Source organism: Macrobrachium nipponense, chromosome 14 (genome assembly GCF_015104395.2).
Source record: "Macrobrachium nipponense isolate FS-2020 chromosome 14, ASM1510439v2, whole genome shotgun sequence".
Taxonomy (NCBI): domain Eukaryota; kingdom Metazoa; phylum Arthropoda; class Malacostraca; order Decapoda; family Palaemonidae; genus Macrobrachium; species Macrobrachium nipponense.
Window position 1 is genome coordinate 5,372,704 of NC_087207.1, and position 25,376 is coordinate 5,398,079.

The window sequence follows — 25,376 nt, forward strand, 5'->3', positions numbered from 1 at the left end:
AAATTCTTGGCCTTGGTAGATTTGCGATCTCCGACTATTCGTGAAAACCGAATTACCGACCGACTCTGCTTGGCCTGGCTTTGGTTGGCAACGATGTTTTTGTTTTAAAAAATATTTCAGTCCACATCACAACGATAGAAAAACAATTAATCTGTGTCACATTTTTTTATGTAAGCATACAAAACAACTGCAAATGTCTCACAGCAAAGATCCACAAAATAATCCCATGAGTTGAGAAATATGATGCAACAAACGATACCAAACAAACCTTCAGCTTTTGTTTACGTAAAATTTTGTACGAAGCAGAGAAAGTTTGTCGTGTTCTGAAAGGTTAAAGTTGTCGAAATTGCCAGGGTGGGATGCCCCGCAGTTGTTAATTTGTTGTGGTTGTTGAATAATTCGTTTGTCACGAGTTGAAGGATACGGTACGTTATACGCATTTTGTGCATTAGTTCTATTTAGCGAAGATTTATTAGCTGTGAAGTGGGCTCGACATCAGCCCGAGAGTTGAGTCAACAAGGGTATCGTCTTGAAAGGTCATTGGGTTTCGACCCGACGGTTGTTGATAACACCATTTTCAGCTCGTTTGTTGTAACGAATGACATATGTATAGTATAATTAACAACGCTTTTGCGGTCTTTTAAGGATGTCAACGTAATTAGGCTTTGCATATCCAAATGAAGGTGGCTAACGTCAGGTTCGGGCCTAGCTTAGTACTAGTCCACATACCTACTTTACCATATAAGACACCTAGGTATTCCTACAGTTAAGGCTTCCAAGTTCACCGATTTCATAAAATCAAGCTCAGCACGCAGATTTATCAAAAATTACTTGAATTACCTATAGCTTAGGAACACTAGGTATGAAAAAAAAATGAGCAGTTCACCTACTATCAGCTTACAGAAGCAGAGATTGTATAAAAAAATGAAACAAAGGGGGAATGCAAACAAAAGCACATCTAAAGGAACATGGACCCGTTAATTTTGAGGAAATCGTAAAATTCTGTTGCTGTATAAGCAGATAAACTGCTAATTTTTTTTTTTCAGATTTAAGGTACCTACTACCTAACAAAAAGTGGCTAGTACTGAAGAGCAAGGGACATTCCCACCTGGTTCCTAAGCGGTCACTCCATAAACATGGTTGCCAGCACACTACACTAATGGTGTGAGGTGCACAGATTCATTCCCCTGTTTTTCCATACTTTCACTAATACCTATAGGCAACAAAATGTTTTATTGTGCTAACTACAACTGCAATCTCGAGTAAGATCAATAAATGTCACATAGGGTAAAAAACCGCATGGTACAGGGGTGGACCATGTGTGATCAATGTGTACAACCCCCAAAAAAGTACATTATAACGCGTCCTGACATTTTGTTGGTGAGAAACGAAGCTAAAGACCTCTACTCCGGTGTCAGGACGCGTTATAATGTACTTTTCTTGGGGTTGTACACATTGATTGTACATGGTCCACCCCTGTACCATGCGGTTTTTTACCCTAAATATGCTAACATTGTTCAAATGAGTGCTGGGAAGGCTGGGAAAGATGGTGGATTGTCTGTGGTTATGAACGACAAGTCACGCGGTTGCCGCCTTATTGGATTTCAAAACTGCCTTGAAAACATAGGGTAAAAAACCGCATGGTACAGGGGTGGACCATGTATGATCAATGTGTACAACCCCATGAAAAGTACATTATAACGCGTCCTGACGCCGGAGTAGGGGTCTTCAGCTCCGTTTCTCACCAACAACAAGTCGCGTCTGATGCCCATCTCCGATGTCAGGACGCGTTATAATGTACTTTTTTTGGGGTTGTACACATTGATCGTACATGGTCCACCCCTGTACCATGCGGTTTTTTACCCTATTTTATGAAGAGCTCACATGCTTATTTTAGTTCGTATGGTGCTTTCATATATCACATTATGTTGACAAAACTTCAATCTTTTGAATGGTATGGTTAAAGATGTAATTGTATTCTTATTTCACCAATTAAATATTGAGTGAATAAGGCCGAGCCACACGATGATGATGGATCGACTGCAGTGTTTACCCTACTAGTATTTCAAGTGATCATTTGCATTAATAGGCAGAGGCTTCATATGTGTGTTATGGACATGTATATCTTTCAAATACTGTTTATTAATTACATACAAAATTTAGTGAAATCAGCAATTTTGTAATTCCAGGTATATTTTCATTTAGGTTATACAGTAATATATTATCGTGTAGGTTATACAGTAATATATATGCCATTTGTTCCTACAATCATATACAAATCATTGCCTTTCATGTAGCACTCCAAGCAAAAAGCTGGAAGCAATTGTTGAAGCTTGGCAACAAGGTGGTTAATTTGCAGTAGGTAGGTGAGATATGGAATACCACTCACCAGCTGTGGGTTTCCACCCACTCACGTGCTGAAAATACCTCCTGCATACTTGTCAATAACCCAGCGGTAACGGGATTCCACCCACTCGCTGGTGACCCAGCTCTCAAGCTTCGTCGGGGAACCCATATGGACATCTGACTCGTTATCCAAAGACTTTACTTGTTAAAAGTTTTTACTCAAGAACCTCCTCCAATGTTGAGTTTTTGTTTTGTTCATGACTACACTCGGTATTGCCATTATTCATGGTAAGAAATTGGCATCTGAACAACATAGATGTGGATGCTTTATCTCTGCTGTAGATCCTTATTTGCAAGGAGTAAGGTCTACTGCCCTGTTTTGCTATGCAAGGAGATTGCTCTCTCTCTCTCTCTCTCTCTCTCTCTCTCTCTCTTTGAGATTATACTTAGAGTACTGAGGAAAGTAAATCTTCTTTTTTGTAAGGTGCTTACATCAAATATTAAAATATGCATTAGTAATAATCTACTTTTGAGTATACAAAACAGGACAATATATTATTCTTGACTGCTGAACGGATAAAATTCTATGGAAAATATATCAGTACGTACTTATCTTCAAACAATGGTGTTTGGAACCCATAAGCTTATCTATAATGTATTGCCTTGAAGGTTTGCATAAAAGGTGATTAATTTTTGTAATTACCAATCATTCTGAATAGGATCAGTCCCGAGGATGCCTAATAATAGGACTTTGTAGTATTTTTATATGCATTCCTTTTATAGTTTGCTTTGTGAATAAACTGAGGATTGCTTTCAAGTGAGCCACTTTTTTTATAGTGTCTGGATCACTGGGACAACCAGATAAAGACATGGGTGTTAGAAGAAAGTAGCACTATAATGTGAAAGTATTCAAGAAATTTTTTACTCGGGAAAAAGACGTGTGTATGGGAGTCATTGGTTACAATACTTTTCAAAAATATGTTTTATGTTCCAAATGGTTTTATGGCATGTTTCATTTCAGGCATTAATCATGGCTGACGACTGGAAAACTTGGTCATTCCGACAGAAAGTGATTCACCAGCTAGAAGAGTTGATACGACAGACTCCACCCAACCAGCACCGAAATGCTCATGATTTGGAACTGCAGGTATGAATAATGACTTCCTTTGTTTAGCTGTCCGGATGAGACTGCTGAGTCCTTACAGTGAAAATCCTCTTAATTGAGTATGGTATGCAACATTGCCCAAATAGCTTGATGTCCACTGAGAATTCTATATTTATTAATTGATTAAGTTATTAGTTGAGCAAAGTCTTAAGGTTTCTTTTCATGTAAGTATTGGATCCCTCACAAGAGGATCAGTGGGTCACAATACCTTAAAAACCAGAGGAAATTTTGTTGAAATAAAGTTTATTTTAGAGTATGTAATATGAAATTGTATCAACATATTTTGCCTCTTGAAGTCAAAGGAATTGTATTGTACTAACTAAAGAATTCTTTTAAACACCTAAATTATAGACAAATGAGGTGAACATATTAATTTTTGTTATGTTTCATAAACATATTACCAGAATTGTTAGATTCTCTGACATTTTGAAATCTGAATCATATTTCTTTTTCTTATGTATGATAACTAATGTTTCTTCCTTTCAGGTTTTCCAGCGTTCTGGGAAGAGGGAAGAGTACATGACGTTCATTGCCCGTGTCATTATGTATCTCCGTGATATGGCACAGAATAACTCTCAACAACAAAATAACAATCCCCATTTGCAAGCTGTTCTTTCAGCTCCTGGCCCTGCCACTCAGATGACTGGACCTGGTGGTCACATGACTTCCACTGTCCCCCAGATGGGTGGACCCAGTCAGAATATGTCTGGCACCGTTGGACCTGGCCCAGGTCAGATGGTGTCAACGGCAGCTGCAGGGGTCACTGGACCTAATACTACCATTTTAGCTGGTCAGCAGCCTATGCAAGGCAATCCCAGAATGGGTCAGCCAATGCCACCTAGTGTTCAAAATCAGACTGGTGACATTTCTAATTGGGCTGGCAACAACCGCAGAATTAATGACATGCAGCAGATTGCTGGAAATAAAAAACAGCCAAACATAACCATGAACCAGGTAGGTCAGCCTGTAAAAATGAATCCAATTCAAATAGCCATAACTGGTCAGGGAGGTCCTACTGCTCAAATGGGTCAAGTTCCCACACAGATAGTTGGTCGTGCTGCTGGTACAATGCAGCCTCGCGTTCCTTCTCCAGGATTCCAAGGAAGTGTAACAGGGATACCAAGACAAGGAACTCCTTCCTCTACAAGTGCATCTCCAGCACCTCTTTCTGCCCCAAGTAACCAGCCTTCCCCGGCATTTATATCACCTTCTCCTTCTATGGTTCCATCACCTGCAGGTAGTAGTAGTGGGGCAATGGGTAGAGGTACTGGTCATCTTGGTGCTCCTTCTCCTAGTGGAATGCTCAATACTCCAGGACAGCCCCAACAGCCATCGCCTGCACAGTGTATCAGCAGCAGTCAGGTTGATGATGCTGCTTACCGAGAGAAGGTTCGTCAGTTAAGCAAGTATATTGTACCCTTACGTCGTGTCATAGAAAGAATGGGAAATGAAGATGTGGAAAAGTCAAGAAAAATGAAACAATTATATGATATGTTGCAGAACCCTCAGAAACGAATGCCAATGGAAACTCTCTTAAAATGTGAACAAGTTTTGATAAAACTAGAAATGCGAGAAGAAGTGCCTCCAACCATGGACAGCAGAATCGCAGGTCTGGTTGATGCAGTAAATAATGCATTTAAGCATTCTTGGGGGTCCCATACTGTGCATCGTACTTTTTCGCCTGCATTGTCTGTGTTGTTGGGGCCTACTTACACTTCAAACCCCACAAAAAGGTTTAAGAGAGACAATCCTCTCCAGCCACCTCCAGAAACTCCGAATATCAGTGATATTGTTCAAGGGGAAGTTGCTAGATTAAATGCACGCTTCAGAGTTAACCTGGATTGCCAGCAACCACCAGGTAGTGATGACCTAACCTTGATTTGTCAGTTAGATGACCCTAATTTGCCATGTGTCCCCCCAATTACTCTTACTATCCCCTCAGCATACCCAATGAAAACTCCACGATGTGATTTGTTACCCGTAGATTATGAGACAACTGACTTTCTTAAGAATATTAGAGAGAGCATGTTAGTGAGGCTGAAGAATATGCCTCCACACTGTAGTTTAACAATGATGCTTCACAGCTGGGAGATGAGTGTACGACAAGCTTGTGCCCCAAAACCTTCTCTAACTTCAATAGTTACCAATGCACTAGTTTCTACCTAAATAATTTACTTATGTGCCTGATTGTAAATGCACTTGGTTCTGCCTAATATTTCATTTTGAAGCTCACCGTTCACTAGAATTTGTGAGAAGTGACTTATGTCCACATCAGTCATTTTTATCTTCGCTAATGGTATATGCAACGAATTGTTGTTTTTATGTTTAAATTTTGAATATCCTTGAGTAATGCAATGTACAGCTAATGTAATTGTTTCGTAATTTTACCATTTTTTAATGTATTGACATCATTCTTAATAAAAATTGTGTCGTATATACTACTGATAATAAGTGAGCATGAACGTACTGTTATCTTGAACAGAGACTCTCATCTGCCTAGAGTATGTAGAATAGAAACATTAAATTGAAAAATTTACTGTGGTTTATAGTAGTCTTTGATTATATATTTGCTTTCAAATACAGAATTTTTATAAGTATGAATCTCGGATTGTATGGGATGATTTGTTGCAGTAGAACTTTTTCCAATTAAATTTATGGTTGTTCTCTGTTTACTGATTTTGAATAGTGGTTTCTTTTATGTGACATAAGAAGATTTTTTGTACATGGAGTGGTTTATTGCGATCTGCAATCATAAAAAATATATGTGTACTATTCAATGGGTGTTCTGAAATTCTGACCAGATCGTTGAAGTGGTTGTAGAAATGAATGTTCTTTCAACTGTATATTTTTAATTGAAACAGCTTGGTATAGTGCTGTGAAACACTCGGCCAAATATTTGAGCATCAAGGCCATGATTTCTCTTGTGGTGTTCATCTTCCTTAGATGTTTTGCTTTACATGATGGTTTCATTAGATCTGACCATTGTTAAAGTCTTGTCTTATTCTTCAGCAGTGTGTGATGAAGACTATAATTCTTGTACACTACATTACAAAAGCTAGATGTCTAGCTTTTATTCATAAAAGCATATAATTTTTACCTTTGATGTAGATTCTTTTAAAACTCGGATAAATGTTGGTTACATCAGCAATCACAAAAGTTAGCCTTTCAATGATAACATGGTTCCTATCTTGTCAAGCCATTTTCTAGTATTTATGAATTTTGAGCTTTTAATGTGAAATTTGTCCCAGTTCAAGAGAGAAAGAATGTTTAGTGATTTTATATGCCTCTCAAAGGTAAATGTCATCACTGTCATTGTCACCAACAGTCAATGATTCATGAAAATGTGGGATTCAGTGGTCTAAATTTATATGTAGTGATTGAAGCAATATTTCAGTGCAGTGCTTGAATTATTATTGTTATCATTGTAAAGCAGTATATTGAGTCACATTTCGATACCTTCATTTCAGAGCATAATACTTATATAGTGTTAGAGTTCATCTATAAAATATATGAATGAGTGATGCTTTTTAAACCAGCACATTGTCTTTCAAAAGTAATTGATGTTCTTCAGGATTTCACAGTGGTGTCATTTTTTATGTATATTTTCTTGATAAATATTTAGAGCTAACTGTTAGGGGTGAAAATTTTAAGTCTGTTGTGTGGTCAGACCTGCAGTAAGTGTTATCAGTTTTCACATACCTATGCCAGCAAAGTTATTACTTTATCATGATGATGGCAGCATTGACTGGTGTAGAATAGAATACTGTATGCATAATACCTGAGGATAGCTATTGCATGATATTTTTTTACTATGGTTGCTACAATTATTGAAGTTTAATTTCATATTGAGAGGAGAACTGTTTTTACAGGACATCTGCCAGTATTTACCATTTCTTGTGATTTATGTGAGGTACTGCATAAAACTAGATGCTGTCATATATATATATAGTTTTATTGTACCCTGCTTCTGTTTGTTAAATTGGATGAATTACCAAAGATTTAGGTAGAGACTTGTTTTACACGGCCAGAATCTAAAGGCACTGCATCATCTAATGTGGTTGTCAATTTAGACATTGCTTGACTGTATTTTCAAACGAAATATTCAACCATTCTTATGGTATATCTTCGTGAACACCACTGTATTTTCAAAGCAAGTGTGAGAGGTGGACAAAGAGGCAGGTAGAAGTGTACTGATTTTTATTACAGTCAAGGGAAATATAAATATACAGCATGCGGACGGAAATGTGGTCACCGACCCGCAAGAGAGTAAAAGTGGGTCGGCGAGACCCGATTTGTGTTTCTTGAGAGACATAAAATACAAAATATAAAAGTACACAATATGTGGTTAAACAAGCTTTATACACTGACGGAAAGCCCGCTGAATGCTCTCTCAGGGGGAAATAAGAACAACGCGAATGATGAATTATATACAGAGAAAATTATGAATAAGCGTTGTCCTTACAAATACTCCCCCCCTAAGACAATAATTAGGTATGATTGTTGGCTGACTTCTTTGTACTTCGGGTAGTCACTCGCGGAAGCGAGCTGGACGGCGGAGGCGCCCTCGGGTGCGTGATATTAGTTGTTGTGGTAGATCCTCGGGGTTTTCCGGGGACGGGATGCCTCCCCTGAGGTGATCCTCGGGGGGTTCGACCGTCTTTCGAGGGCGGCCGCGGCTACGGCTAGGAGGTTTGGCGATCGAAGGAGTCGCTTTTTTCCGAGGAAGATTGAGGCGCCCTGTGGAATCCGCGTCTGCGAGGTCCTCGTCCATGATGAAGGGCTGGTTTCAGGCGATCGATTGTGACCCAGTCCTCGCGACCGTTGATGGATAAGAGATATGCCTTGTCAGTGCGTCGTAGGACGCGGAAGGGACCGCGGTAGGGTCTCGTTAGAGGCGGGCGGCGGGCGTCGTCCCTGACGAAAACGTGCTTGCACGATGATAGGGCCTTCGGGAGGAAACGTTTGGTTCTGTCGGAGAAGGTTTTGACGCAGGGCGTGAACTTCCCGGCGGATTCCTGAAGCCTGGCGATGGAGACGTCAGCGTCGTCGGCATTGGTCGGGAAGAACTCGCCAGGGACTGTTAATGGCTCCCCGTATACCTTCTCCGCGGGTGATGCCTCGCCGTTTGCCCGCGGGGCAGTCCTGAGACCGAGGAGGACCCACGGTAGTTGGCTCTTCCAATTTTCGTCGGTGCAGCGCGCCATCAGGGAAGCCTTGATCGAACGGTGGACTCTCTCCACCATGCCGTTAGCTGCTGGGTTGTAGGCGGTGGTGGCATGTTAGCGACGTTCCCATTAGACGGGCCAGGGCAGTCCATCAACTCCGACAGGAAAACTGGTCCGCGGTCTGTCGTGATTTTCGTCTGGCACTCCGAATCGACTGATCCAGCTGGCGAGGAGTGCTTCGGCACATGCTTTCGTGGTCGCCTCCGACATCGGCGTTGCCTCGGGCCATCTGGTGGAGCGATCGATTACCGTCAGGAGGTACCTGGCGCCTTCCGACGGGGGCAGGGGGCCAACGACGTCTATGTGGATGTGGCCGAAATCTTCGTTTCGGCTGCGGAAATTTCCCCACGCCTGATTCCGTGTGCCGACTGATTTTGCTAGTTTGGCAAGGCACGCAGGTCCTGGCCCACTCGAGGGAGTCCTTCCGAATTCCATGCCAGACGAACTTCTCCGTCAGGAGGCGCACCGTCGTCCCGGCCGAGGGGTGCGAGAGTCCCGTGTATGACGTCGAACACGGCTTTCCTTCGGGGAGGCAGGCTGGGATCAGCGGGGCGCGGCGGCCCGTGCTGATGTCGCAGAGGAGCGTCATGCCTGCGGGTCCGAAAGGCACGTCTTCCCACTTGAGGGCGGTGGTAGCAGTGCGGTATGCGGCAGTCTCCGGGTCGGCAGCCTGTTTCCCGGGCGAGGTCTTCGTAGTCGACCCCGAGACGCACGGCGTTTGATTTCTATCCTCGATAGGGCGTCTGCCACGGGTTCTTCTCGCCAGGCACGTACTGGATGGGTGCAACCGAACTCTGCGATGGCTGCTAGGTGCCTCTGTTGTCTCGCTGACAAGCCAAGGTCGCCCGCCTTGGTGAAGGCGTGTACCAAAGGGAGGTGGTCCGTCCTGATCGTAAAGGGGGAGCCCTCGAGGAGGTAGCGGAAATGTCGCACGGCTTGGTACACTGCCAGGAGTTCGCGGTGGCGAACGTGCTGTACCTCGTCTCGGCGGCTGATAGTTTGCTGCTGCAGAAGGCGTGTGGCTGGGGCTCGCCCTGGACCACCTGCTCGAGGACAGCCCGCAGGCGACGTTGCTGGCGTCGGTGGTGAGGCGTAAAGGTGCAGCAGGGTCTTGGTGGCATAATGTCGCCGCTCTGGCGAGGGCCCTCTTCGTCTCGTTGAAAGCCTTCTCTTGTTCGGCCTCCCACGTTAGGGCCTTTGGTTTCCCCTTCAGGACCTGTGTTAGAGGAGACATGGTGGCGGGCGGCGGCGGGGATGAATCGGCGGTAGTAATTGACCATTCCGATGAACTCCTGCAGGACTTGACCGTGGTTGGTGTTGGGAACTTCTGCACCACGCCTACCTTCGAGGCCATGGGGCGCACGCCCGTCGCGGAGATCTCGTGTCCGAGGAAGTCCACCTTCTCGGCGCCGAAGGTGCATTTGTCGTAAAACGGACGACCAGCCCGTTTTCCTGCAGGCGCTTCAGGACCGCTCGGACGTGATGTAGGTGCTCCTCCAAGGACCTGGAAAAAATCAAGATATCGTCGACGTAGCGAACGCAGAAGGGCAGCGTCCCCCAGGATGCTGTCCATCAGGCGCTGGAGGGTGGCCCCTGCATTCCTCAGGCCGAAGGTTGAGTATGGAAAACGAAGGAGCCAAAAGGCGTGATGATGGCGGTCTTGGGGACATCCTCGGGGTGCACTGGAACCTGGAAATAGGATTTTAAGAGGTCCATTTTTGTGAAGACCTTCGCCCCATGAAGGGCCCCTGTCAAATCCTGCATGTTTGACAAGGGGTATTGGTCGGGGATTGTAGCGAGGTTGAGTCTTCTGTAGTCTCCGCAGGGCCTCCAAGGTGCCGTCAGGTTTCTGTACCATGTGCAGGGGCGACGCCCAAGGGCTCGATGCTTTCTTGCAGATGCCCATTCGTTCCATCTCCCGAGAACGCCTGCTTCGCCTCCTGGAGGCGGCCTGGAGGGAGTCGTCGGAACTTCGCGTGTGTCGGGGGGCCTGTGGTGGCTATGTGGTGAATATCCCGTGCTTGGGCGGCGTCCCTGCCGCCTGACGAAGTTCCGGCTTGAAGACTTCGGGGAACTCCTGCAGGAGGTTGCCGTATTTGTGGGGGGCGATGGTACAAATTGTAGGGGCGCCCGCCCGGGCCTGCTGCTAGTGGAAGGGAAAGGCATGTCCCCGTGTCGAGGAGGCGTTTGCGGCCCACGTCCACCAGGAGGCCGTTCTGCGCCAGGAAGTCTGCCCCCAGTAGCGGGATCCTGACGTCCGCGATTGTGGAAATAAAATTCCCAGACGTAGTTTCGCCCAAGATGGATATCTCGAGGGGCTTCGTGCCGTAGGAACGGATGGGGGTCCCGTTTGCGGCGACGAGGGAGGTTGTTTTGTCGGGCTCGCGCTACGGTCTTTTCCTGACGGCGGGAATATCGAGTGCATTGCCCCCGTATCCACCAACATCCTCCGGCCGGAGATCGCGTCGCGGACGTAGAACCCTACGGTGTCTGGTTCCGACGCGGCCGTTGCCACGGGCGGCCTTGGTTTTGTTTGCCGTCGCCGTTTTTGACTGTTGGAAGGTGCAAAAGGGCTTTCGCACCTCCTGGCAAATCTCCCGAACCTCCGGTGGAAGCGGCACCAGGAGTTTTCACCTCGCTGCGTGTGGGAGGACTTCCCTTGGGATACGGCGCCGATCTCTTGCGTTGGGTCGTCGTCGTCTTCTTCCTTCTCTGCGGCCAGGCACACGGAGGATCGGGGGGGGCGGCGAGCTTCGCGGCATTGTTCGACAACGTCAGCTTCTTTGCCTTCTCTAGTAGTTCGTCGTCCTCTAGGGTGTACGCGTCGGTCAGCTGCTTTCGGACGTCCGGCTCGAGTTGCCGCAGGAATATTTCGCGGCTCAGGCTGATCTCTACCTTTTTTCCGTCGGGGCCTATTTCGGGCAGACGGACGAGGCCCATCACAGTGTCCCAGGCATCTTGGGTGTCGGCGCCGCGCATGGGGTTCGCGACTAGGTCGAGGGCGCGGGCGGCCCTTTCAGCGATAGGCACGGAATAGGCTGTCAAGAGCCTTTCTTTTATCTCGTCGAGCGTGACAAGTCCGATTCGTGCTCGACCGGTCAGCCAGTTAGATATTCGGTCGAGCACCTCTGTCGGGAGAGCCGCTGCGACGAGGTCAGCCTGCAGCACTTTGTTTGTGAGCCCCGCGATCCGGAATTGCCCTTCGGCTCGGAAGAACCAGGAAGACGGGTCAGCCGTTGTGAAGGGGGGCAATTTGACAGCTTGAGCGGCCGCTGTGTCAGAGTCCGTCGCTGGGGCGGGGGAGGCCCGGATTTCCCGCGAGGTTTCCCGCGAGGTACTGTTTTGCGCCCATTGTCCTCTCTCACAAAAACGGTCGACAGAGTCGTGAATGGCGGGCCAAACCGTTTGAGGAAACGCCTGAACACACCTTGGGCAGGTATGCCGTATTTAATCCGTTAGAGGCGTTGGTTATTTCCACGGTAGGAGCTTTCAGAGATCTATACTGAGGCGCCGTATGAGTCCGTTAAAAGATCTCTGAAGGTGAGCGGCGGTAGTGAGTCCCTTAATGGCTGAGCCAAAACCGCTTGGGTCACCGTCACTCCGGGGTCACCAGTTGTGAGAGGTGGACAAAGAGGCAGGTAGAAGTGTACTGATTTTTATTACAGTCAAGGGAAATATAATATACAGCATGCGGACGGAAATGTGGTCACCGACCCGCGAGAGAGTAAAAGTGGGTCGGCGAGACCCGATTTGTGTTTCTTGAGAGACATAAAATACAAAATATAAAAGTACACAATATGTGGTTATACAAGCTTTATACACTGACGGAAAGCCCGCTGAATGCTCTCTCAGGGGGAAGTAAGAACAACGCGAATGATGAATTATATACAGAGAAAATTATGAATAAGCGTTGTCCTTACAAAGCCTTACAAACAATACCTGGGTTTCTGGCAGCAAATATGTAAATATATGTATATATATATATATATATATATATATATTATATATATATAATATATATATATATATATATATATATTATATATTTATATTATATCAAAATAAATCAAGAAAGGTAACTGAGCCAATGGATCTTGCCAAGAAAAACGCAGATTCAAGTAAATATATTGTCCTAAGGGTCAACTATCCTTTGTTAATGGAAAGTTGCTGGAAATTGAGAACAGCAGAAAGGCAAAGCCGAATCATTTAAGAGTAGACGTGGAAAACAGTTTTATACAATATTTGAAATCAGATCAAACTAGAGTTTCGAACATATAGGTATATGTCTTGAAAGAACTGGCTAGATACCTATGAAACACCTGCTGAAGAGAGAGACCATGCCGCGGAAAATCACAAAACTAGAGGTTTTAAAACTGGGTACTATATAGACTTAATGAATACCTCGTTTTTCCATGTGCCCTTTACTATCGCGAGACTGCCTACAAATTGTATCAATTATTTCAGTGTAATCTGAACATTTGTGAATGATATATTTTTTTTTACCTAGCTTCGACATGTGAAACAATCTATTTATATCACACTTCTCAGTTATATTCAGAAGCCGTAACTTCTGACTTTGCAATAATTGAGGAGTCATTTTCCAGAGGAAAAATATAATGAATTTATGTAATTTTGATGTTGAATGTGCTTAGACTGTATATTCGTTGAATTTTTTAAAAGCAAAATTAAAACTGGAATTATTCTGGGTTCATCATTAATACGATACCTTTATAGAAGGTTGTTTTCTCAGAATTGTGCACTAAACCAAGACTTAAAAGTGTTTCTACTGCGTTGCGTTTTATTTGATGGTGTAGGTTCATTTGTTATTTTATGTCTAAAAGTCACCTAATTTTTATAAACTTCAATATCAAATAAATATTGTAAAGATTAGTAAATAATAAATTGCCTTACTGGACTACTGGATCTATTTTAAAAAGAAATTTTGCAGATATGTAAACAAAACTCAAAACAAACAACGACCCCGAACTCCACAGGGAAGTTTATATCCCAAGACCCATCGAAAGTGTCATCTGTCAAACTACAAAGGAAACTAGAAAGTTCGTATTAAGTTTACTAGTCGTTGACCTCCGTTTGTAAATCTTGAGCTACATAAGTCTGTTATAAGCGTAGTTGAATTTACTTTCAACTAGAGTAGTCGAAAGGGGACGTGAGCAGTGTACGAAATAAAAGTAGGCTTAGGCCTAGTTAGCTATAGGTATTACCGGTAGGCTAGTACTAAACTTTACCCACTTACGTGAAGTCTAGGCTGCTTTTCTTTCCTTAGACAATCTTTTGTATATGTAAAGCAAACAGGGATGGCTTGCCGGCTGTTTATTATATTTTTGGCTTGAGTCCAACTCTGAAGGCCTACTATGGCACCATCTTAGTTATAGGCTTAGGCCCATCGTAGGCTAAGGGGCCATTAAACCACTCGATACAACTTCAATAATAGAATCAATATTTTCTTTCTCATTTTTTAACTTGCCACCAAATGTGTCGGTCAGATGCTACAAATAAAAACCTAACCTAGCCCTCTTGAATGCGGACAGTCTTGGGTGTTTCCCCCTCCCCCCATGGACCCCCTTCTACCTAACCTACCTTAGGATGTCACAGCCCCAAATATTGGAGGAACTATGTCCCTGAAGATAGACTAGCCTAGTTACCCATTTAAGTCAAATTCTTGATAATCGCTTCACAAACTATCAGAAGCCATACATTGGATGTAAAATTGTTTAATGATTAATTGTTCATTTCAAAACCTACACAGATATGAATGTGATATGCTTTCATTGTCAAAGTTGTAAAAATGACGTATGAACTACAGGGGAAAACCTACTGTATTTCATATATAAATTCACTTACCACACCCCTTAATTAGGCTATGTTGTTAAAGCTTGCAAACATCCACATAAGGGATTTTTCCAAAGTGCGTTGTATTTGCATTACTCAGGACAGCTCACAAAGTCCTGTTAACAGTAATTGAAACATTGCCCTGTTTATCTACAACTTACTATTCTGAAAGAAATGAGATGGCAAAGTCATTATTGTGGCTGGAGACAGAAGCATCACCGTCATCACAAACCCACAACTTTTCTGACCCAAAATTTGTATTTGGTAATGAAGCCGTTGGTCCCATTGCTGCACAACCACTGGTTCCTTGCAGCGTAAAAACATCATACAAAAAAACGAATACAGTATTTTCTTGTTAACTCTTGATGTCTGCTGTATGTAGCTCAACCTTTAAATATACAATATCTTTTTCTCTGCAGTAATTACTCATGGCTGAGGACTGGAAGACATGGCCATTTCGGCAAAAAATGATTCAACAGTTAGAAGAATTAATTCGACAACTTCCACCAAATCAGCTTCACAATGCTCAAAATTTAGAGTTGCAGGTAATTACATAGTCTTGTTTTTTCTTCTCTGAATTTTTTTTTTCTTCTCTGGATCTTTTTTTTCTTCTCTGGATCTTTCTAAATGCACCTTCCAGATGATATATACGTATGTACATTTCAGGTATTTCATATAGTTCTGTATATCTGTACTTCTGTTACAGTGAAAGAAGATTGTCTCAGTGCTGTTGCTGTATGTACAGTAGTGCTCAAATCTCATGTGACATGATTGATTTTTTTTTTTTTTTTTTTTTTTTTTGTAATATCATACATGTCAAAAAGTTTGCGAATTCACAGCTAGCCCTATTTTCCTTATGGTTGAATAGATATGATCCCTTTTATGCATTGGTATAATTCGTAATCTGTGTGATTTGAACAGATTTAAAAAAAAAATTTTTTACATTGCTCATTTCAAAGTGCGGTGTGATAAGGTTAGCGGTGCCAACAATGAAAGCACACTTAACTATTTTTAAGCTGCCTGTATGTTGCAAAATGATTTGTAGGCCTAAAAAAAATAATCTAAGCCTTCCGAGATGTAATCTGTTACTAATGTTTTTATTTGTAGACATTACCTGTTCTTTGAGGAATAAAAGATGATGATAATTTTGGTTATCATAAGTATTAATATCAAGGCATATGGAACACTTGTTTTCATAAGGTAACTTGAAATGCAAGAATGTGTAGATAACCTCATCTGCTTTCTGGGCAGAAATTGTTAATAGAAAGATATGAATGTTAAGTGTAAAGAAAAGAAATCTAACACCTAGGCCTAGGGATAATATCTTGGCTTTGACAAAAGAATAATTGCATAGGCGAATATTTGCTAGTATACAATCAATTTTGAAATGTTTAAGAAATAAAACGAATAATTATGTAAGAAAATCCAAACATTCCTTAACACATATAAAGTAAAGGTTTTCAAGATAATATCATAGTCACTACTCATTGTAGACCCACTTTGTTACACCAGGTGGTTGTTGTTGCACTGACACTAATGATACGTCACACATGCTCCCCTCACACGTTGATATCGGTGAGCGCATTCTACTTATGTACGTAAATACATATTAAATTTTTGTCAGCTTTGAGGTGTAAAAGCAATCAAATACAACTATTTCAAATTTTATGCTTGCTTTGGAAGCATTATTTATGTTATGACAATTTTTTTCGTTTTTTTATTTAACGTTTGAACTGAGGTTTGATGATGACTTCGTTTTGGTCAAATGCTTCAGCGATGAGTGAACGATAGTTTTGAAAATGTTTCATAAGAGTTTTTCTGAAATTTGGCTACCCATGACATTTTCTTACAGTTTTGAAGTATATGGCAGATTTCACCCTTATGAAACATATTATGGCCTTATTGTATGCAATAATCATGTTTTCTAGTTGAAATAATACATAACTATGAAGCATGCTAGATTACCAGTTAGTGAATTTTGAACATCACTGTACATATGCTCTTATCTCCCTATTTTTATCTTTTCAGAAGAAACATTGCTATGTCTGGAATGTTTTACTTTTATATTTATTGTTTTTTGTTTTGTTTATGTATGTATATATATTGCTTCATCACAGATATAGTTTATTTCTAATTCTGTTTATCACTCATATTGGAATATGTATTAGGAAGAAATTTCTTTATTTTCATGCACTTTGTTATTGTGCAGTGTACAGCATATATGTCCATACAGTGAACAAACCTCTTCATATCATTTCCTAAGCAACCAATTTGATGTTAAGTTACCCTTGAAAGAAGAGTAACTTGTAGCATTCTCTCAGGTTATTATCTCACTGCCAAGGCGAATTCCCTACACAGTAAATCAACTCTTGTTATTCATTTGCTCATCTATCTAACACTGATAATCATTATTTTTCTTGCATAAAGTCAGTATGTATATGTTTTTCTAATCATATTATCCAGTTGCTAGACTCCACGTCTCTTCATAGCTTCTTTTGTATTATGATCTTCCCACCCCATTTGTATTCTTACCATTCTTAAGTTCCATTTCTTTAGTCTCCTCAATTATCTTTGTCGTTATCCTTATCTTCGAAGCAGTGTAGTTTAGGCCTTTGCCACATCAATCTGTAGTGACAATGAAGTTGGCGTGATAGAAATAAGTTCCACAGTTCTTCAAACCGATTGTTTGACATCTAATAAAAGTGTCTGCAGAATCCTCCACATTTGCTGGTCGAATGGGAATCTGAGACATGCATTCCTGTCTTGGTGATGTGACAGAGAAGGACGTTTTATCCAAGCTATAATATAGAGCACTTATATATCTTTATGAGGGAGGCAGGCCTCCTCAACAAAATTTAGATCATATACATATAAAGTATGTGTTTTATGTATAGTATATTTGAACAGATATGATGACATATACTATACATATGCATATATTTTAGATATGTTTTTATATGAAACTCCTTTTAAATTTATATACCTATTTACTTTTAGTTTATAATATAATTTTAGTGCAGTGTCAATAACTTAGGTGTTGTGACTCCAGTTTTAATAGATGTAAATCAGTCAATCATTTCTTTTCTATAAGGGTTATTATTAGGAGTAGGACTTTAGTGCTCTGGGATATATTGAATTAACATCAGATAACATATACATATTTTTTATTCAATGGTACCATCATTGATAAACCCAATTATATTTTTACATATCTGAAGTTTACCCTCTAAAATATTATTTTGTAAGAAGTTAGATTAAAAAGAAATAATATAAATTGGCAATCTAGAACTGTAATCAGCACCCATACGAATACCAGTTTTTGTTAGTAAATTCTGTTATAAAATTTAATAGTTTAACAAAGTTAATTTAATAAACAGTAGTCTTATTTATATAAGTCAACAACACACAAGATCATGTGGCAACTGAGTACATATACATGTATTTTATCTGTTTAGTTAATAATGATTTTGATAAATGTTGTCATAATTTCACTGTCAAGAGAATATGTTATGTCTATATTTGTCTTTGCAGGTATTTCAAAGGTCACAAAAGAGAGAGGAATATGTACAGTTTATCACAAGAGTCAGCATGTACCTCCGTGAACTGGCAACAAACAGTAATCAACAGAACAATAATCCTCACTCACAAGCTGTACTTTTGGCACCTGGACCAAATCCGCAAATGGCAGGACCTGGCACTCATATGGCTGGCACAGTTACCCAGATGGCTGGACCTGCTGGCACTATGGCAGGTTCTGTTGGGCCTGGTCCAGGTCAGATGGTTAATGCCGGTGGTTCTGTAGTTGCTGGACCAAATGCAAATATGATGGCTGGCCAGCAGCCTATGCAAGGTAATCCCAGAATGGGCCAGCCAATGCCACCTACTGTTCCAAATCAAACAGGAGATATGTCCAGTTGGGCTGGAAATAACCGTAGGATGAATGATATGCAGCAGATGACGGGTAATAAAAAACAGCCAAACATAACTATCAATCAACTGAACCAGCCTGGTAAAATGAATCCAGTCCAGATGGGAATTCCTGGACAGGGTGGGCCCACTGGTCAAATGGGACAAGTTCCCACTCAGATTGTGCCTAATGTAGGCCGTGCTACTGGCACAATGCAACCACGGGTTCCCTCTCCTGGATTCCTGGTAGGAATGCCTAGGCAAGGAACACCTTGTGCAAGTGCATCTCCAGTACCTTCTCTTTCTGCCCCAAGTAACCAGCCTTCCCCAGCATTTATATCCCCTTCTCCTTCTATGGTTCCATCACCTGGAGGTATGGGGAGAGGTGCAGGTCAACTTAGTGCTTCTCCATCACCCAGTGGTATGCTCAATACTCCAGGACAGCCACAGCAGCCATCTCCTGCACAATGTGTTTCCAACAGTCAAGTGGATGATGCTGCATATAGGGAAAAGGTACGTGAACTTAGCAAGTACATTGAACCCCTGCGTCGTGTTATAGAAAGAATTGGAAATGAAGATGTTGAAAAGTCAAGAAAGATGAAACAGCTATATGAAATCTTAAGGAATCCCCAGAGACGGATGTCAATGGAAACTCTTAAGAAATGTGAAGATGTCTTGAAGAGGCTGGAAATAAAAGAAGAAGATGGGACAGCTGCACCACCAAGTATGGAAAATAGAATTGCCAGTCTTGTAGATGCTGTAAACAATGCTTTCAAACATTCCTGGGGTTCCCATACAGTACACCGTACTTTTTCACCAGCTTTGTCTGTATTACTTGGACCAACATATTCATTAAACCCAACAAAAAAGTTCAAGCGTACCAATCCCCTCCAGCCACCTCCAGAAACACCAAATATCAGTGATATTGTTCAGGGGGAAGTTGCTAGGCTAAATACACGTTTCAGAGTTAATTTAGATTGCCAGCAACCACCAGGTAGTGATGACCTGACTTTGATTTGTCAGTTAGATGACCCTAATTTGCCATGTGTCCCTCCAATTACTCTTACAATCCCCTCAGCGTACCCTATGAAAACTCCAAGGTGTGATTTGTTACCTGTAGACTATGAGACCACAGACTTTCTCAAGAATATCAGAGAAAGCATGTTAGTGAGGCTGAAGAATATGCCACCACATTGTAGTTTAACAATGATGCTTCATAGCTGGGAGATGAGTGTACGACAGGCATGTGCCCCAAAGCCATCCCTTACATCAATAATTGCTAATTCTCTTGTGACTACATAAATGTGTATTCATGTACATATACAAATGTCATTTTATTGGAAATTAAGCTACCAGCACACCAGCTAATAGGCCTTTCAAATGAATGTGTAGTAATAGTCTTTGGAAGTTATTACAGAGAACAAGAGTCAGGTGCCTTGTGTATGGGGCCCCCTGAGTGACTTATTGGTAGGTAATTATACACATATTTCTACTGATGGCTTATCCCTTCTCTTATGTGTCATTCTTGTAGTTGTTTGTTAAATATTCTTGATATATTCCGAATGTTTTTTGTTCTTTGAGGTGATGATGCTGCAGTTTTTTTTTGTTAAATGTATGCAATATATCACTTATTGCATGGATTGCTTATCTCATATCTTCAAAAGTGTATTTTAAGTTGATTGTCAGAAGCTTTTGTGAGGTCAGAAAAGTTGTTCGGAGGACATACCCTGGCTTTGGTAGAAGGTAGCCATGTATGTTCATGTCTTCCCTATAAGTTATTGCTTGTTTTTACAGAAAAGTACAAAACAGTACTCTTCAAAGGACTTTTGTTTAGTGTGGATTTTTGTTTTGAAGTGGTAGTTGGCCATCTTTTTTTCCTGTCTATTTAACTGGAAAAAGTGAAGTGTTCTTATCTATAGAAAAGGTAGAAGTTTATCTTTGTTAGATTCTTACTTAGTGCCTTTGTTTATTCTCTTGTTCAGTTTCTGGAGTGTTACTGTGAGCCAGTTCAAGGGCTGTAAGGAACTGATGTTATTGACATTTAACAACTGCCTCCCACAGATTTTACATACAAACTAGTGTAGGGTTTAATAAGCAAGTTAAACTCTTCCGATATGAGAGTCCCATAGAAAAATTTTACTTTTTAATTTGGAACTATTCATTTCCAATTATTTTGATTTGAGGAAAATACATATATACTGTGATTATATAAAGTAGAATTTCATCTTGGGAGATAATTTAATCACTTGCTGTTATTGGTCATTCTTTACAGTGTTCTGAAAGTATTATTTAACTTAACTGTATGTAGTACCAGTTGTTTTCATCATATAAATTTTTAAGCATATACCTTGTTGGTTTTATATATGACCTATGTGATCAGCATCCAGCAACAACTGATGTAAACTGTTATCTTTATCATTCATTTTGAGAGATAAATAGATGAATGTTGCATTGCGGTTGGTATTGCGAATTGTTTAAAAAGTTAACAATTCCTTCAAGTTATCTTTTCTTCAAAGAATTGTGTAACCATAATGATGTAATAAGCATCTAGCTTCTTCAGTCATTTTGAAATTACTACAGCATAAGAAATGAGTACTAAAGCAAGGAGAGAAAAAGATGAGATTAGGTCAGGGTTACTCTCCCCTTATGTGAACTATCTTTTGATGATTTATCTCAACACTGAGGATATGTTGTCCTGTTTATTGTTCTTCATTATTTTGTTATCTGTTCTCTCACAAATTATAATAGGATTAATTTGTGTGAACACATATAAAGCATTTTTGACATTACTATTCCAACCTTTATTTTGTGTGAAGTTCCATCCATCCAGCACTGCAGAAAAATGACTTGTGAATAGGGTTGTTCACTCTTAGTTTCTGTAATAACTGCCATGGTACCAATTTTCCATGCTCCAGTTTGGTTGATCGACTCTGCAGTGTACCAGCTGTTGAGGGCTTATTTAAACTGAAGATTTTTATGTAATTAAACAAATTAAACAATAGTCAAATTTTAAGACAGGATCAATGTTAGTAATTATTATTTTTTTTATTTTTTTTTTAATGAACATGCAGTGCAGTGCAGTATTCTCAAGGTCTGTTTCTGTCAATAATCTTTCTAAAGGCGAAGAGAAATTAATTTTCATAATGGAAAATACAGGGGGAATATTTAATTACCATGGTCAGAACACTATTTCCAGTTAACATAATTTAACTAGGCGTTCTTCTTTCAGTCATCTTGCATCATTCTTTTATACTACATTCTAGAAATCAGCAGATGTAAAGATGACTTTTCTCCTAAATTTTTCAGTTATGCCTTATGCATATTCTCTAATGCAGATGCCTGTGTGTCTCTAAAAGATGGTGTGATAAAGTTCATTGAAAGTAAGCACAGATGGTGGTTTCTGTGCTTAAGACTTTACTAAAGGTTGTGATTTTGTTTTTTCTGTAATTTCATGTGGGATATCTTAATGCTCTGCATTTAACTTGCATAGAAATTATTTACTAAACTACTATAATTTTGAACTACCCGGTAGGTAAAATGGGATTTTAACCAATTGATCTGGTCACACTGGCCTTGTTTGCCATGTAAGGTAATGCAAGTGCAAGATGATGATATGGTGTCCTGTTCTGCATTTAAATTGTGAAGAAAAAAATACATATATGGAAAGTTGAAAATGTCAGTAGTAAAGTTGAAAATGTCAGTTTAGGTTGACTTTATCAGGGAATTTATCAATGTAAAATGTACCTAGGTATTTATCTGTGTAAAATGTACCAAGGTTACTATCATGTCTGGCCTTGGATAAAGATATATCACCACATCTGAGGTTCACAACAGCCATTTGACCATGAGAGAGATATAATGTCAGGATTTATTATGATTTTGTCAAAGAAAGTAGAGGCTGTGTTGTATCCTTAAAAAAAAATCTTGAGGAAAAAGGAGTATAAAGTAGGCTGCTTATATGGAGCTTAAACCTTGTTTTCAAGGTAATCATTGTCACAGTTGGTGGGAGGTCTAATTCCTTGTTTTCAAGGGAATCATTGTCACAGTTGGTGGAAGAACTTACATTATTCAAGAGAACTCTCAAAACTAGACAAAATCAAACTTATATTATTGCTGGCACTCATGAGACCCGTAGGTGAACATTTTATAATGCTTAGAGAATGTTGATGGTATTAAAAATGCCCTACATTGAAGTGTGGAAAGCACCTCAGTGGCGTGGTTGGTTTGGTGTTTGCTTCTCACCTCGGTGGTCGCGGGTTCGATTCTCGGCCATTCCATTGAGGAGTGAGAGATGTGAATTTTTGGTGATAGAAGTTCACTCTCGACGTGGTTCAGAAGTCACGTAAAGCCGTTGGTCCCGTTGCTGAATAACCACTGGTTCCATGCAATGTAAAAACACCATACAAACAAACAAACAAACACTGAAGTGTGAATCAGGTTGTGCACTTTGTCCTTTCCAAATCCAAATACAATTTTTTTTTTCTAGTTTTTTTTAACAATGTCACTTGGACTTTAAAAGTCCAAGATATACATTTGTAACAGCCAAGTTTACTAGGACAATATTATTATTATTATTATATATTATATATTTTTTTTATATTACCATAGCATTTAGTCCAACATGATGTGTGCTGACTGATTAAATTTTGCAGTATTTCTCAGTATTGAGGTGTTTGTGAAATGTAAATGTGTAAGAAGGTCTGTGCAATATTGATATCAGTTTTGGGGAGCACTGTAGAGTATTCAAGATTAGATGGATTGTGTATTATATTAGTATGGTTTCTTATCCTATTAGTATAATTGTATTGGCATCAGCAATCCTAACCACCATATATATCCCATACCATTTCTCTTTGGTGAAAGGGCTGTAATCATTGTTTGTATTTCTAACTATATTATTGCTGTTCCTTTCATGTTACACTGGTGGTGATGTTATTATATGTAATTACAGTGTGTTCATAAAGGAACTAACCTCTAATTTTACTTATGCTATACTGCTGGGTCTGTGATAGCCTAAAGTTGACTATTTCTGCAGTCACTCTTCTATGTGAGTATGTCAGGTAAACCAAATACTATTCAACTTTGATGCTTTTTAAAAGATATTAAAAGCCTTTAAATATAAAGTATAAAGCAAATTGAGGTGGTTTGAAATAACATTTATTTTTCGACTATTATTATTTTATAAATATATTCACTTTAACTTATTACAAAGAGAAACATGAAGTTACTATGAGATATGTGTTTTGATAAGATGTTTTTTATTACACATGGAAGCTTCAGAGAATAAAAAAGAGCAGTACGTGGGACATCCATTCTGAATTACCGCTTCTATTATTTCAAGGAGATCCAGTATGTTAACTGGTAAAATGATATTCAGTTTCACTAGTGCGCGATTACATATAGCTCCATATTCAAATGCACTATTGACAAAAGGGCCACTCATCTGAACCGGTATAGACACACATCTCAGATCATGAAACTGACTGACATTACATTACTATGGAAAAATTAGATTGGGTGTTGGAACATGTTAAGCAAAATTACATTGGTGTTTTTATCAATATATCTATCATTGCATGTGCTAGTGCATACTCTGAATCAAATTTGAAAATGCTTTGTGTGACTAGTATTAATTACAGTGTCAGAAGCTGCTGACAATTTTTATACAAATTGCGATGCTTTGTGTTAGAACAAAGAAGTTGTAATATCCATTCATTTATGTCTTGGATTTTAGTCTTTAGAGCTACTGGCTACTTGTACTTTGTAGGCAACATATTGATAATTCTACACTTTTTGTAAGTTTGTTCACATATGTAAACATTTTGAAGTTTTTATATTCAAGTAATAATTTGAAACTGTTTAAAAATTGATCAGTTAGTCATTCTTCTCTACATACGACTAAAGGTTAGTTTCTTAAAAGTCCCATGATGTCAGCTCCTTTCAAAATCTCATCCTTGTCAGGTTACTTAGGGAGATGAGGGAATGATACAGTTTTGTCCATTTGGAAAATCTTGGCAAAGTACTACTTCTCCAGAGTCCTCGGTTATGTGCTTGACTAATCAAGGATAACTATAAATGCCATAACCTTCTGTTAGATCAACTTGAATATGGGGGTATGTACAGTAGTTCTATTTTGTATCAGGAATACCCCCTTGCCAAGGTTTGTGTTTTATGTTTTTTTTTTTTTTCACGTGTATATTTTTCAACCTAGTGTCGTAATTCATTTGAACACCAGATGGTTAGTGTTGGTTGTGATAAATACCATTTTATTATGTTCTGTATCCAAAACATGATTCTAAACCTCCTGCATAGAGTCTACTTAAGACTCAGAGGTCTGAAAAGCTTTATTATTAGTTAATAATAATAATAAGCCTCCTGCATAATCAGCCTTCTACTCCTGGGTAACTTGGTAGTCTACTAACTTTTGATGAGAGCTAATCACAAGGTTCAGAATCCTAAGAAATACAATCAGTAAAGTTTTCAGGTACTAATTACTTAATTGCAAACCCAAGATTTTACATGTAGATTGTTTGATTAATAAGAGGGCTCCCCTGTGGTACTATAACCAGAAGAATGGCTTTTGAATTTTTTCATATAAGAATTAACAAACTCTGGCTAACACAAGCTTTACCTAGTTTTAGAGCATAAGTAAATGAGGTTTGCTGTTATAAAGCAAAGTTTTTGTATTGGTATACAGGAATCAAGTGGCACAAAATATTGTCACAATGTAGTATGTAAAGTATATATTTTCTCTAGTTTGTAATATTTATGTATTAGAGAATATAGTTAAATAGATATCCAAATGTTATTTTAGAGGGTTTTTGTATGTACACTAATCCTTTTGTAAAGCAGTTACTTAAAATTAAACTGTGCCAGTTGGAGAA

At 40.0% G+C, this 25,376-nt stretch overlaps 1 protein-coding gene across 6 annotated transcripts; it reads left to right on the top strand.

Moving 5' to 3' along the window:
* The first annotated feature begins 268 nt into the window (after window positions 1-268).
* LOC135226349 (mediator of RNA polymerase II transcription subunit 15-like) lies at window positions 269-25,376 on the top strand. Of its 6 annotated transcripts, XR_010317211.1 has the most exons (4): window positions 13,648-13,793; window positions 15,006-15,131; window positions 18,118-22,475; window positions 22,523-25,376. XR_010317211.1 is itself a non-coding variant. In XM_064265781.1 (3 exons), exons 2-3 carry the CDS (start codon window positions 3,377-3,379, stop codon window positions 5,675-5,677), a joined length of 1,797 nt encoding a protein of 598 aa, XP_064121851.1. In that variant the 5' UTR covers window positions 269-425; window positions 3,368-3,376; the 3' UTR covers window positions 5,678-7,453. The 6 variants fall into 6 exon arrangements, 5 of the variants coding, with proteins under 5 accessions (XP_064121851.1, XP_064121855.1, XP_064121856.1 ...); XM_064265781.1 differs by lacking the exons at window positions 13,648-13,793; window positions 15,006-15,131; window positions 18,118-22,475; window positions 22,523-25,376 and adding exons at window positions 269-425; window positions 3,368-3,493; window positions 3,998-7,453; XM_064265785.1 differs by lacking the exon at window positions 13,648-13,793 and adding an exon at window positions 290-425 and having other exon boundaries at window positions 18,118-25,376.